Source organism: Vipera berus, assembly GCF_964194415.1.
Source record: "Vipera berus genome assembly, chromosome: 1".
NCBI lineage: Eukaryota > Metazoa > Chordata > Lepidosauria > Squamata > Viperidae > Vipera > Vipera berus.
Window position 1 is genome coordinate 235,823,376 of NC_138202.1, and position 14,929 is coordinate 235,838,304.

The 14,929-nt window shown below is 34.6% G+C and overlaps 1 protein-coding gene across 10 annotated transcripts in view; it reads left to right on the top strand.

Annotated features, from left to right (window-relative positions):
- The window catches only part of FAM135A (family with sequence similarity 135 member A), a 57,602-nt gene extending 45,812 nt beyond the window's left edge, over window positions 1-11,790 (top strand). For 8 of the 10 annotated variants that reach the window (XM_081339784.1, XM_081339782.1, XM_081339789.1 and 5 more), the window contains 7 exons: window positions 1,135-1,295; window positions 2,163-2,254; window positions 3,909-4,006; window positions 5,639-5,790; window positions 6,872-6,982; window positions 8,285-8,398; window positions 9,473-11,790. In XM_081339784.1, the coding sequence (XP_081195910.1) occupies window positions 1,135-1,295; window positions 2,163-2,254; window positions 3,909-4,006; window positions 5,639-5,790; window positions 6,872-6,982; window positions 8,285-8,398; window positions 9,473-9,678 (934 nt within the window). In that variant the 3' untranslated portion in view covers window positions 9,679-11,790. Of the gene's footprint in view, window positions 1-1,134; window positions 1,296-2,162; window positions 2,255-3,908; window positions 4,007-5,638; window positions 5,791-6,854; window positions 6,983-8,284; window positions 8,399-9,472 lie in introns of those variants that run through there. The other 2 variants (XR_014028007.1, XR_014028006.1) reach the window with 2 other exon arrangements.
- Window positions 11,791-14,929: the final 3,139 nt, after the last annotated feature.

Genomic DNA, 14,929 nt, shown 5'->3' on the forward strand with positions numbered 1-14,929 from the left:
TCCGGAGCCGCGGGTTGCAGACCTGTGTCCTAGACGAAACTACATATTTTATTGTATGCAGATAATGTAACCTTTTTTAAAAAAATGTGCTTGTATGTGTATAAAGGAAGGTTGAATTCTTGTTTTTTAAAGGGATGAAGTTGTTTCCAGTTACTGAGTAAGATTAGTTACTGGGGTTGCAGTTTTCCCCAATTATGGGTAAAACTGGATGGCTGGTAAGATATATATATATATAAATATCTATTTTTGAAATTGTATACCTTGGTTTATGTTGGAAATGAAATAGGGAAATTGGGATAGCCTGACAGGGAGCCAGCACAGATGAAGGTTAAGAAATACAGCTTCTCTTAAATACAGTGCATGCAAAGAGATTGGTAGTTTGTTGTTGTTGTTAATTATTATGATTCGTTGCACAGATTGGATTTGGCATTTTTATTCATCTATTTAGTTCTTCCCAAGGGCTTGAGATAGGCAAATGTTAATTTGATTGTGTTACTATTGTTAAACATAGAAACAGAAAACTGAGGGCAGAAAAAGACCTAGTCCATCAAATCTGTCCTTTGAGATTTTTGTTTCCTTTTTAAATTATATGTTTTTTTAATTTATTTTTTGTTTTCAATTAAATTGTTTATTTAAATAAATTGATCTGATGAAATTTCTGATGTGTTGACTCGATATACTTTATGTTGTAGTCCCAACATATTTGAAGGCCAGTAAGCTGGAAGAGAGTTTTAAGTTTGTAAATTTCTACAAGTAGATAGCTGTTTCAGTATAATGTAATACATAGCTCTGTGACCTGAAAATACAGCTAAATTGCTAAGAAGGTTATGTTCAAATGCAGGTTGATGTTCAGTAATCTTGTGAAGGTACTGAATGTTTTATTAAATGCAGCAGAATGCTCTTGCAAGTGTTATTATCTGAAGCACACATAACTGGAAAACGTAAACAGACATTTAGGACATAAATTCTCTGTGTAAATTTTTCAGAAATTAAGATCTATGAGTTTTACTGAGGAATCTGATGCTGGTTTTCCAGTGGACGGCTTGTTTAATGAATGTACGGAAGTTAAACATCTACAATTTTCTTATTTTAATTTGCAAACCTGAATGTAAAAAAAAGATCTATTAATTATAGATTCCTTCACGCTAAAGAAGAATTGAAGCAACTTCAGCTTCCTGGATTCATGTACAGCGATGTTTCCAGTCTAGCATCTTCCTTACCTTATTTCAGCACAGAAGAAGAAGAACATCCGGAAGACGGAATACATCTCATTATCTGTGTGCATGGCCTAGATGGTATGCTGTGGCAGCTTGACAATAAATTAGTAAATATTTGAAATGCTGGGATTTCAGATTGTTTAAATATGAGAACGTTTAGTCCGCATAATACAAAACATAAGCAAGTCCCTAATAATAATTAAACCAAAATACTAAATTGAAAATAGTCAAATTAGCATTTCCATCTAGTTATTGCTCATTAGGAAACTGCTTATGTTTGATACTGTCCTTGCATTACATAAAATACCAAGTATTTTCTTTTTAAATAAACACATGCAATTATCTAAATTCCTTGTTCGTAGCATATTGTTTAATGTAGTAAATTAGGTCATGCAGGGTTAATAAAACAAGGCAGCTGTCAAAATATTTATGGGAAGCCATTGTCATAAAATGTTACTAAAACTCATTGTACAAGTTCTATTTTTGGTGCCATTTAGGTTCCTTGAGTATTTAGTTGAACAGGAAACTGATACAAATCAGATAAATGAGCAAAGGACTAATAATAAGTTTAGCTTTCAAGTGTTGATATTTTAAATGCATATTCATGCCATAAGCTATGTAGCAATTATTAACTGAAACAAAACACAGTGTTCAGTTCCTTTAAAAGGGAACCATTTACTACCACAAAACCCATTTTGGAGCAAAGTATACTTTTTGATGAGGAGCTACTTTTATTAAAAACTCTCAAAAGAAAATATTTCTGTTTTAAATATAAACAAATGCAAAATGTTGTCTTTTAATTCATAGAATTTCAACTGTGAGTCTCAAACCAAATGAATTTCGATTTAACATTTCTACAGCATTAGACATAATTGTTTTAATTTAAATGTGTTGTTTCCTGGCAAGTAAGTTTTTCTAATATCTGAAATTTTCCTTTTATTTTAGGTAATAGTGCAGATTTAAGATTAGTAAAAACTTATATTGAACTTGGTCTTCCTGGAAGTCGAATAGATTTTCTGATGTCTGAGAGAAATCAGGTAGTAGCACCCAAGAATTACTGATTAATGTATAATACCTAAGCTAGAAATGCCTTGTTTAAATTAGTTTATATGTGAATCTTGCTGGATGAGCTCTCCCGGTGATCTCATACAAATATTGAGGAGGGAGGAAAGGGCTGAGCCCTGAGATACCCTGCATTACAAGGTTCCACTCCCATTTCCAGCTGGAACTGACCACTGAGAAAGGAAACAGTGCCCCCAAACCCAGTTCAGAAGGATACATGGTGGTAATCAGAAGCAGCCAAGACATCCAGGCAGGATACGACATATACACCGACTTTCCACTACCATCTCAGTGCTGTATCCTGGTCTGAACCCTGAGTGAAAAGGCTCTGGTATCCCACATTCCTTCCAGGCTGGCTAGAAGTTGTATTTTGCCACATTTTTGAGTGTCAGAATCTTTACTTTTGGGCAATACAGTCGTTTGGCTGGTACCAAGTTATTTCTAGTTTGCTTTTTAAACCTCAGATATTAAACGAGCCATGGTCAGCTATGGCTTGTTTAACCTTGTCCCAAAAGTGTTTTTTTAAGAGGCAACTGGACTCTCTTGTTTTTATTTGAAGACGTTTCACTTCTCATCCAAGAAGCATCTACAGCTCTGACTGGATGGTGGGGAATGTAAGGATTTATATTCCTTGCACACAGCTGGTCGCTTGCATTCTTTTAGAGAGTCGCTGAGGCCACTTGGAAGTTTATCTGTGTCCTCAGGGTCACCTGAGTAGTGCAAATGGGTGTGGAGCCTTCTGTTTTCTATCTCCAGTCTACAACACAATCCTTTCGGCAGTTCCAAGAAGGTTCCACACCCATTTGCACTACTCAGGTGACCCTGAGGACACACATAAACCTCCAAGTGGCATCAACGACTCTCTAAAAGAATGCAAATGGCCAGCTGTGTGCAAGGAATATAAGTCTTTCCATTCCCCATCATCCAGCCAGAGCTGAAGAAGCTTCTTGGATGAGAAGCAAAACATTTTCAAAGGAAAAAAACCAAGAAAGTCCAATTGCCTTTTGGGGGGAAAAAAACAGCTTTGGGACAACCATGTCCTGGATAACTGGGAATCACCATAGTTACTTATTTAACTTTGAATTGTTGAATAAACTAAGTTTGCATAATAATATGGTTTGTCTAGTTACACATGTTATGTCTTCCAGGCTTTAGTCTTTAAAGCAGTTATAATGGTTCTAATGCATATTGTGGTTTAGTTTGGTTTCATTCAGTTCCATCCCCACCCTACTTCGGTGCTACCTGGCACCAGATCAACTCTTGTTAGAAGAAAATAATAAAAGATAATGAAACAAGGGACATAACAAGCAGGAATCAACAGAACGGCAATCCAAACAAATCACATCAAAACATACAAAATATGATGAATGCTTCTAACATGTAACATGGGGGTTACATCTCCCAAGGCTTGGGAAAGCAGCAAAATCTTTTAGGGCTTATGAAATGGCGGGAGTAGTCTTGATCTCAAGACTTTTTGTCTTACTGTTGTTTTCGTCTATTGTAAAGCTTTCTTGGGAATTATACCACTGTTGTTATTTATTGTTATTTTCCATATTTCTATAACTTGCTAGGAATGCATGCTTATCACAAAACAGTTTTGTATAAGAACCCTGAAATTTTTCCCCACAGAATGATACATTTGCTGATTTTGATTCAATGACAGATCGCCTTTTGGATGAAATAATCCAATATATTCAAATTTACAATCTAACAATTTCAAAAATCAGGTAATGTATTTTGTTGTAGAATAAAAAATGCCAACTTGAAATGTAGCCATAATTGTGTATTTTTTAAAAACTGAACTATGTTATACTAAATAGTATAAATGTTACGGTATACTAAATAGTATAAATACATGATCCGTGATGCAAAAAATATACAGGCATCTTTGACTTGTAATCATTTTAGTGATTATACGAAGTTACAATGGCACTGAAAAAAGTGACTTATGACCATTTTTCACACTTATAACCAGTGCAGCATCCCCATGGTCACATGATCAGAATTCATATGTTTGGCAATTGACTCATATTTATGATGGTTGCAATGTCCTGAGGTCATGCAATTATCTTTCATAACCTTCTGATAAGCAAAGTCAATGGTGAAATGAGATACACTTAATAACGGTGTTATTAATAACTGCAGTGATTCACTTAACAACAGTGGCAAGCAAGATGTAAAATGGGGCAAAACTCACTTAACTGTCTTGCTTAGCAGCAAAACTTTTGGTTCAATTGTGGTTGTAATTCGAGGACTACTTGTAGAAAATACAAAAAGTCTACTAAATGATAAGTAAAGAGGCAGGTATTATATGCATACAAATTTACTACAAGTAGTCCTTGACTTACAAAAGTTCATTTAGTGACTGTTCAGAGTTACAACGGCACGGAAAAAAGTGACTTGTGACCATTTTTCACAGTTACAGCCTTTGTAGCATCCCCATGATCATGTGATCAGAGTTCAGATGCTGGGCAACTAGTTCATACTTATGACCATTGCTGTGTCCCAAAGTCGTGTGATCACCTTTTGTAACCTTTTGACAAGCAAAATCGATGGGGAAGTCAAATTCACTTAACAACTGGGTTACTAACCTATCAACTGCAGTGATTCACTTAGCAACTGTAGCAAGAAAGGTTGTGTGTGTGTGTGTATGTGTGTGTGTGTATATATATATATATATATATATATATATATATATATATATATATATATATATATATATGTATATATATACATATACACATACACACACACACACGTGTGTGTGTGTGTGTGTGTGTGTGTGTGTGTGTGTGTGTGTGTGTGTAAAATATTGAGATAAACCATCCACATTTAACAGAATTTTAATCCCTGTCTCTGATGTTTTCAGAAGGGAACTAGAGGAATGAGAGAAATGAATAGAGAGTATTGTGGAAAATTGGAAACCAGTGATACCCAAAACATGCTTTGCCTTAATATTTTTATTCAAAATCTTTTATTGATGGTGATTTTGGTAATCATAGTGAAAACCCTTTCATGAATTGCATGATTGTTTAGGCATGTGCAGAAAGCATACTGCAAAACAAAGTGGAGAGCCAGTTTGGTGTGGCGGTTAAGGCTAGAAACTGGGAGATTGTGAGTTCTAGTCCCACCTTAGGCACAAAGCCAGCTGGGTGACTTTGGGCCAGCCATTTTCTCTCAGCCATAGCAAACCACTCCTTGCCAAGAAGACTGCAGGGACTTGACAAGGCAGTCGCCAAGATTTGGACACAATTAAACGCACAAAGAAAAACAGAAGTTAAAGTGCAAGCTTTCAGTTGATAATGTATTAAAAATATTTTTTCCAAATCTCACACTCTTTTTTTTTCTTTTTTGTTCAGTTTTATTGGACATTCACTGGGTAATTTAATAATCCGTTCAGTACTCACAAGACCTAGGTTTAGGTATTACCTCAATAAACTTTACACCTTCCTCTCTCTGTCTGGACCACATCTTGGTACGCTCTACAACAGCAGTGCTCTTGTTAATACAGGTAAAAAAACCCCTAGATTTGATGTCCACTTTAAAGTCTCAGAACTATAAAGAAAGAGTGGCTTATTTTAATCTTTTTAAACAGTGTAATTATTTTCTTCGAATTGTCAGAGCAAGTATTTCTACTATCCATTAAAATGCATAGGATGCCTCACTATTTAAATACAGAGGGGTATAATGAAGTAAGAAGAAGGAACCAGATATATTAAAGCACAAGTGCTGTAATTCTCAGCTATTAAGGTCATTGCTTAGGAGTAACATGAATTATGGTTCAAATATCTGGAATATAACAGAGATTACTTACCTTTGTATTAAATAAACTACACTCTACAATAATATTGCCTAAAATTAAGTACTCTAACATTACTGAATTGATGGAGCTAAAACATTTCAATTCAATATTCATGTTTCTGTATCAGCTTTGAATGCTAAGTGCGATTTATTTATATATTTTATTTATTTTAAAATAATGTAAGGGAAAGGCCACTAAAATCCAACACAGGTGTATATAAACAGGTACAACATAAAGAAATAGCTGATATTTGTGTGGAATAAGATAAATTTGTTATAAGAAGGAGCAAAAATTAATATGTTATTGAAAAGGGATCACCAGGATCACACTGGTTTCCTGAAAGTCACTTCGATTAGTACATGAAGTAGAGCTTCACTGATACATCCTCAAATTTCAGAGCATTTTATAGGGGATGAACTGTTTCCTAATGTACTCAGGATCATTGAAAACCAACACTTTCTAGAAAGTGTTCAGAATAATTGCCATTCTGTTTTGTCAATGAGGATTTGCTTTTAAAGCTACAGACCATATCATTTAATCAATTGGCTAAAGAACACAAGACTGATGTACTAAAGAACATTAAAATTGTGTTTAGCATGTGTATGTTTTCAGTAAGCATTTTGTCTATTGACGTGTTCATTTGATAATGTGTGCTTACAATTTTAATTCATACTAGCTAAACAAATAGAGTAGAACCTTTTAGGAATGTATGAACACTAATTATGAAATTATTTAAAGATTTGTATAATTGTGCTCTGTGTATTCACATGTAGTATATACAAAAATATAGGTCTCTGGTTTATGCAGAAGTGGAAGAAGTCAGGATCTTTGCTACAGTTGACCTGTCGAGATCATTCAGACCCCCGACAAACCTTCTTATACAAACTTAGTAGAAAAGCAGGTACGTTACATCAGTCTCATTAAAGCCATTAACTTTTAATGAATTGTTTTCATTTATACATTAGTATATTATGAACAAACTGGAAGAGCAAGTGAATGTGATACCAGTGCGCTCAGACATTCAGATTTAAATAGTCTTCCTACAAAATGTCATAGGTCTTCTGTTAATAATATAGTATATGGTGCTATTTTTTAAAAAAACAAAACATAATTATGCTATTGATATAAGGACTTGCTAGCTTATTTTGGAAATCACAGTCATGTAGCTCAGTTTCACAAGCACAGTGAAATATTATTTCTTGCCAAATATTTCCACTGCTAAAATATTAAATGAAAAAATGTGGATAAAAGCATAAGGTTAAGCCTTGCTACTGTTCTGTAAGATGGTAATGGAAGAAATGCTCTTAAGATTAACCAGGCAAGTATTATAGTTTTGACTGCAATCTCAAGTTTCACAGAAACTACAAATGAGACAGTTGCTTTAAGTACCCCAAAAAGCTAAATGAATTCCATTCCAACTATCGGTGGAAATTTAAGAAATGTATTTTACCATTCTTCTATAAATTGATTAGCAATCGTCAAACTATTTTACCACGTATGGTCATATTTTTTTATAAATATCATGAACATATTTGCATACAGCTATATTTCTGGGGGACGCGGTGGCTTAGTGGGTTAGGACACTGAGCTTGTCGATCAGAAGGTCGGCAGTTTGGCGGGTCGAATCCCGAGTGCCGCGTAACAGAGTGAGCGCCTGTTACTCGTCCCAGCTTCTGCCAACCTAGCAGTCCGAAAGCACGTAAAAAATGCAAGTAGAAAAATAGGGACCACTCCGGTGGGAAGGTAACAGCGTTCCGTGCACCTTTGGCGTCTAGTCATGCCAGCCACATGACCATGGAGATGTCCTCGGACAAGCACTGGCTCTTTGGCTTTGAAACAGAGATGAGCACCGCCCCCTAGAGTTGGAAACGACTAGCACGCATGTGCGGGGGAACCTTTACCTTTACCTATATTTCTGGATCTCTACGTAGCTATATGAATGCAGAATTCTTCAAAGAGCTTTTCCCACAGTTAAAGTTCATAACCTTGGTATTGATGAGTGCCAAAAGAGTGTAATTTTCCTTATTCTCCTTCCCTATGTGTTCTAAAGAGAGTAATAGGATCCTAGCATTTGTTACATCCCTAATATCTATTAATTCAAGGGGGTTTTGTTGGGGGGCGGGGGGGGGCAGAATTTCTCCAAGCTTGTAACTGTTGATATGTTTGAGTGCGTTCTTAATATTAATAATTACTGTCTTCACAGGTCTTCAGTATTTCAAAAATGTAATATTAGTAGGATCCCTGCAAGATCGTTACGTCCCTTATCATTCTGCCCGCATTGAGATGTGCAAAACAGCATTGAAGGATAAACAGACAGGTATTAGCTAAAATATTGATATTTGTGAAACAACAGCTGTTCATTATTTAGAAAATATTCAGGAGAGTTCAATTATAATGAATAATACGAGGTAGAAATTACACACACAGAGTGCCTGGATTATGTAAGATGAAAATTCCTATAAAACCTGCACCCTGTTGGCATATGTACATTTTATTTATATTCTTTATATAGTGCCCATTTTACAATAGCAATTATGGCAGCTGCTATTGTAATTTAAACAAATTTAAAAACCCAAATACAATAATCACACATGGTATTACACAAATATGAAAACTCCTATTTGCGTACCGCGTTTCTGTAACATTGAATTTGCTAAGTCATCTGGGGGATGCCTGTATTTGAAAAGTCAGTGCTTTCTGAGTTCCCATATCTGTTTGCCATGAACTTTGTAGCTAGGACTAAAAACTAACAGACAGACAATGTACCATCTTGGTTCATTAAAAACAGTAAATTACAAAAGAAATTCTGTGCAATGTTTTGTATGTTTGCCATTAATGAACCCAAATTTATAAAGCAGCTACAAATGTTCACCTTTTTCATTAGTCTCCTTGTAACTTCCCCCGCCCAGTCTCATTCAGATCAGTCATCATATTTCTTTACTTTGGAAGTTATTTTATGCTTAAAATAATAGTTATTTTAAAAGCATCAGTGGTCTTTCTCTATGTTCATATGTACATGTACAAATTTGCCTTCTATACAACCTTTCTTATGTGCTTGTTCAACTCTTGAAGCCCTGCTTGCTGTCCTTTGACTGAAATGCAGCAAGTATTTGCCAGGTGATCTTTTTGAGTTTTTTAGGATGGCACTTTATGGGATTTTCTTTTTAGGGACACTCTTAACTTCTCTGCCAGTACAAACATGGCTTTTAAAGCTAAAGTAGTTCATGTAGTTGTTGGCTAATTATAGGCTGAGACTTTTTTTGCTTGGAGTTTTATAAATGAGTTTCAACTGATTACATTTAAACATGATGTTTGTTCTGTTAATCGCATGCTAGAAAGGAAATACATGCAGTGCTTACTTAAATAGGTAATGTGGATTCTTCTTTTACAGGACCAATATATGCTGAAATGATCCAGAATATGCTTCTGCCTGTTCTTCAAAGCAAGGACTGCAATTTAATTCGATACAATGTGCATTGTGCACTGCCAAACACAGCTGATTCTCTCATAGGAAGAGCTGCACACATTGCTGTTTTGGATTCAGACATATTTTTGGAAAAGTTTTTTCTGGTTGCTGCCCTAAAATATTTCCAGTAGGAATAAAAACATTGTAACAGACTTGGTTATTACCTCATTAACAGATAAATAATGTGTGATATTAAATTGTAGTTTTCGCGGTATTTTAAGAGATATTTATACTTTTTTATATGGAAGATAATTTATATCATCCATGTGAAGAGCTTTTTTAACATCAACTTTACTTTCTAGGTATGTGGCTGTGCAATATTTTTTATTTTTTTTCTATTTTTCTTATTTTGGGTACCTAATTATTTCAGAACAGATTTAAGCACAGTTATGTGCAATTGATGGATTTAGACTGCAAATGTTATATGACTACATTTTTATGTGTCTTTTTAGATGCCAAAAACCCTGGATTCAATGACTGAGAAGGTATTAATTTGATAGATCTCTTTAGTACTCTAAAAAGCTGAACTGGAAAACAAAACTGCTGGCTGCTAAAATAATTATAATAAGTATAGGTTTGTTCAAGACCACTCTTTTGAGTCACCTGTTTGTTACATCACTACATTCAAGCTGAACTACTTTCTACAGAAAGCATTACTGAACATACTCTGCCTGTGGAAACTACATTTTTCTACTGATCTCAATAGGATATTAGTTTACATTTTCACCTTTATTACTGGAACATTAGTTTTCATAAGCAAGCAAATAAGGATTTTTGAATGTTGAAATGTGAGCTGCCTTCAAGTGGAGTTTTGCAAAATTTAATAAAATTGTTCTTTATATTGGTTCAGTTCTTCAGTGAACCTTTTACATAGGACTTCCTTGTATGTACATTTTTTTTAAAAAAGTAAATATAAATTTCTGCAACACTTTTATGAATGTAAATTTTTAAATATTAAAATTTATTGACAAATTATTGTAAATAGAAATCAGTCGCATCTTGAAATGGAAAAAAGTGCTAAATTTTTGTGATAAGAGTTTTTAAAAAAAAATACCCAAGAATGCGAAAAGTCTTACTGGGGTTGAACAGTAGTGAGTTTAATAGTCATCCTTTTTCACCTTTTTTACAGGCTGAATGCTTTTAAAAGGGAAAAAAAATCTTGTTGTTATGCAATTGTAACAAACAGTTTTTCAGAGAATACAGTTTTGTAGTATATATAATGCATGTTTATTTTTTAGCATTGTGTTGTTGCAACTTGTGTTAATAAACTCAAAAAAAAGTAGAGAAAGCAAGATTTTGCATTTCCACATCCTGAGGATAATATATAACCTCACATAGAGCTTGATAACAGATTATTATTTAATTTAACAGTTTTTCATTACAAACTGTCCATATGTGGTATTGGTTTAAAATCTTGCATTTTCTAATTTGAATAGTGTGTAAGGGTAGTTTAATTCTGTGGACATGCAATGGTTTGCAATCATGTGTTACTGAATTTTATTGAGCAAGACTTACAAATAATTACTGCTACTTGGCCATTTCACCGATTGCACTAATAGCCCAGCCTGTGGTTATTTCTTAGAAGAAAATCCCTATGAGTTTTAAAGGAGTTATTTTTGAATTAGTTTGACTACAGATACAGCAACAATCTTATGAGTGACAATATTTACTAACAAACATAGATTCACAGAAATACCTAGTTTTTTATGCAATATACAAATCTAAGGTTGCAATATTTTTACTGCTTGCTTTTCAAGAGGTAACACCAATTCTCATTTTGAAAACATACTAAAAAAGACTAATCAGGCTTTGGCCTAGTTCAGGGGTAGGCAGCCTTGGTTCTTTTATGACTCGGGGACTTCAACTCCCAGAATTCCTGAGCCAGCATGGCTGGCTCAAGAATTCTGGGAGTTGAAGTCCCCGAGTCATAAAAGAGCCAAGGTTGCCTACCCCTGGCCTAGTTAATATATAAGAATGGAAAAATAATTTAGAACCAATGGAAAGGTCTTAATAGTGTATGTTAATGAATTCTTGGATATGTTTTTTTCTGCTTGCAGTCTTAAAACTAAAAGAATGTACTTAACAAGAGAAAGACGAAAGGAACCAACAATTGACTCATTCAGTTTTTTCCATTATATTGTTACTTTTAAATTGATAAATAGATTAATAGTGTGCGGCTGTAATGGAAAATGTCATTTGCCATGTTTCAAAAGATTAATTAACAATCTGTCAATGTTTTAACATGCCTGCAGCTATTACTGTTTTATGACTTGCGACAGAAAAACAAATTTAATATAATTGAAACAATATAGCATGCTGCTTACAAACTATTATAAAACATGAATACTCTTAGCACTTAACTTTCTAATTAAGTGAGGTAGTTCAGAACTTTCCCTTTTGCCTGTGGCTAACTAAATCTGAAACTTGACTGAAGTATTTGCCTAACTAAGGCTATGATAAATTGTCCAATATTTTTTCAGACTGTTTGTGAAAGAGCTTGAATTTGTGTTATGATTGGTTTTTATTAATTCTAGATACACCTCAGTTTCAGAAATACCAGCTGGTTTGGAGAGGAATGATAAGCTTGAAATGTAACTTATGCTATGTGCCTGGTGGCATCCATAGCAAAATGGATTAATCCCAAATCACAGTATGCGTGCAATGACATCACATCAATACAGGTAGTCCTCAACTGAACAACACACATGGGATCAGAATTTCCATTGCCTAAGCAGAACAGTTGTCACATATGATTTCACAACATTTTTTGTCATGGTTCTTAAGTGAATCATTGCAATTAAGTGAATTGTGTGGTTAATAAGCAAATCTAGCTCCCCCCACCCCAATTGACTTTGCTTCTCAGGAGCTAGCTAGGAAAGTCTCCAATGGTGATCACATGAACCCAGGATGCTGCAATCCTTGTAAATATATGCCAGGTGCCAAGTCCCCGAATTTTGATCAAGTGATCGAGGTGCTGCGATAGTTGGAAGTACAAGGACTGGTTCTAAATAACTTTTTTCAGTGCCATTGTAACTTTGAATAGTTGCTAAATGAATGGTGGTTAGTTGAGAACTCCCTGTATTACCCTTATGTACTTGGGTCCCTATGACTGATGAAACATGGGTTGCTATGACTGATGTCCTGCTCTGCTCCTGGCTTTAGCATGGTTATATTTTTTACTCAAAAGTAACTTAGCAAATATATTATTAATATATTTGCATCTGGCATTAAAATATAAAATATTTATGGGTTAATTTTTTAAAAAAAATTTTTAAAAAAAAAATCTTGTTTAAAAAATTAAATTTAAAATATTTATGCATTTGGACTTATGGACTAGGGTGTCCAAATTGAAAATGCTTTATATAAAATGTCATGTTTCAAATTTATTTTCAAATCCTATAAATAGGGAAGTGATATAAAGAGCTCCAGTCGTTGCAATCTGAACCATCTCCCAGGGTTGCTATTAATTTTTTATAAGTGTTCAAATTACTTGGTTCACAGTTAGCCATAGGATCGTAATCAGGGTTTTTTGTACTTCATTTATGCAGCTTGAATGATCGAGCTTAATTAATATTCCATTGAGTTTGCAATTATATTTTCAAGCCACATTCAGTCATTTTGGACTCCAGCAATTGTTATGGATTTTTAACTTTATTTCTGGTTTTTCAGTCTGAACTATTATTCATCCACCAGCTTCCTTTCATAGATTTTTTTTAAACCAGTCTTTCTGTAAAACTAAAATTTATTCACAAAACCATCAGCAGAAAAAGTCTCAAAGTTTGAGGAATTTAATAAATTTCTAGTAGCCCACCCAGTATATCCTAGGCATCTATTTAAACAAGATGTTGTATAAGTTTATTCTGATAGGAACTTAAGAGTCATGCTGTAGATCAGGTTTCTATACCAGTAATTTTATTATAGTCACAGACCAGCATTACAAATAAGAAACATTAAAAATAAAGTGAAATGAAATGAAAAGACAAGATAATATTTAACAATTGGTGGTGGATTGCGCAAAGTCTGCCTAATTTTGCAGACACTATAACAAAATTTGCCTACATTGAAAGAGACTACTTCTGATTGATCCAATAACAACAATTGTACATAAAAGATTAACGTTTCCCCGCTTTTTTGTCAGGTGAGGTGTTATGAGATGGGTCCTTGGGTCCTTTTAGAAGGTACGGTACAGTAGGACGTGAGCTATAGTTTTGATAGCCAGGGGCACAGTCTCAGCTCATATGGGGAAAAAATTATATCAGCCCTCCAAGACCGCTTTGGGAAGTGCATTGCAGTGTGCTAAAGTTAATGCCCTTCAGAGTTTGGGCACAATTACACAATGAAGTTATCTTGCTGCTTTGAAAAGGGGTATGACTGGTCAAGGAAGCGTTCTTAGAGCAGATTTATCTTGTTGGGCTTCCAGGTCTTGAATGCACTAAGTGCACACTCATACTCCATCATTAAGAGTGCTGTTTCTATACCATCACAGAATTGAAATGATAGTTTAGAGAACAAAGTAATGTCATTTAATCCAGAATCACTTGCCTTTAAATATTAAGTTCAAAATTGTTGTCATTCCACAATTCTTAGGATATAAACATAAACTTGAGGGGAGGGGGCATTCCCAGTTTTATCATCCCTGTGAATTGGCAGTGTGTTTGAAAAAGTATGTCAAGAAAGACTCATGCTCTGTACTAGCCCTGATCTACCATACTCTACAGAGCTCTTACCAATCATTCAGCCTTAGGATGACTGTTATGAGGAGTTTAGGTACACTATCAATCCATGTAAGGACCTCAAGAAATAGGTTTCCTCATAGAGAATGGTTAACTGACCCATCCTGGATCGGTAATAATTTCAAGATTCCCACATTTCACCATAGTATTCTAGAAGTGAATATAAGGTAAAAACTAGTTCTCTTTCTACTCATTCACTTCATACAAAGTCTTCCTGCTAATATCTTTTTACTCAACAATCAGACTTGGCAGTGACTGACAAACATTGTTGCATCATATACTTAAAGTATGATTGTCTCAGTGTTGTACAAATCCAGTTTGATTTATTTATTTATTTATTTTATTTAATTAAATTTTTATACCGCCCTTCTCCCGAAGGACTCAGGGCGGTGTACAGGGCAATAAATACAAAAACAGGATACAAAAGTTAAAAGCGATTAAATAAATGCCCAAGGTTAGAACAATAATTAAGATGTATTTAAAACCCCAACCCTAACCCATCAGACCAGGTCAGACTGCTCAAATAGATAGGTTTTTAGATCGCGCCGGAAGGAGCGAAGGTCGGGGGCCGTCCGGAGCTCAACCGGCAAGCGGTTCCATAGGTATGGTTTAGTGTGTCTTGTAAATCTAGGTTATCAGATTAATTTAG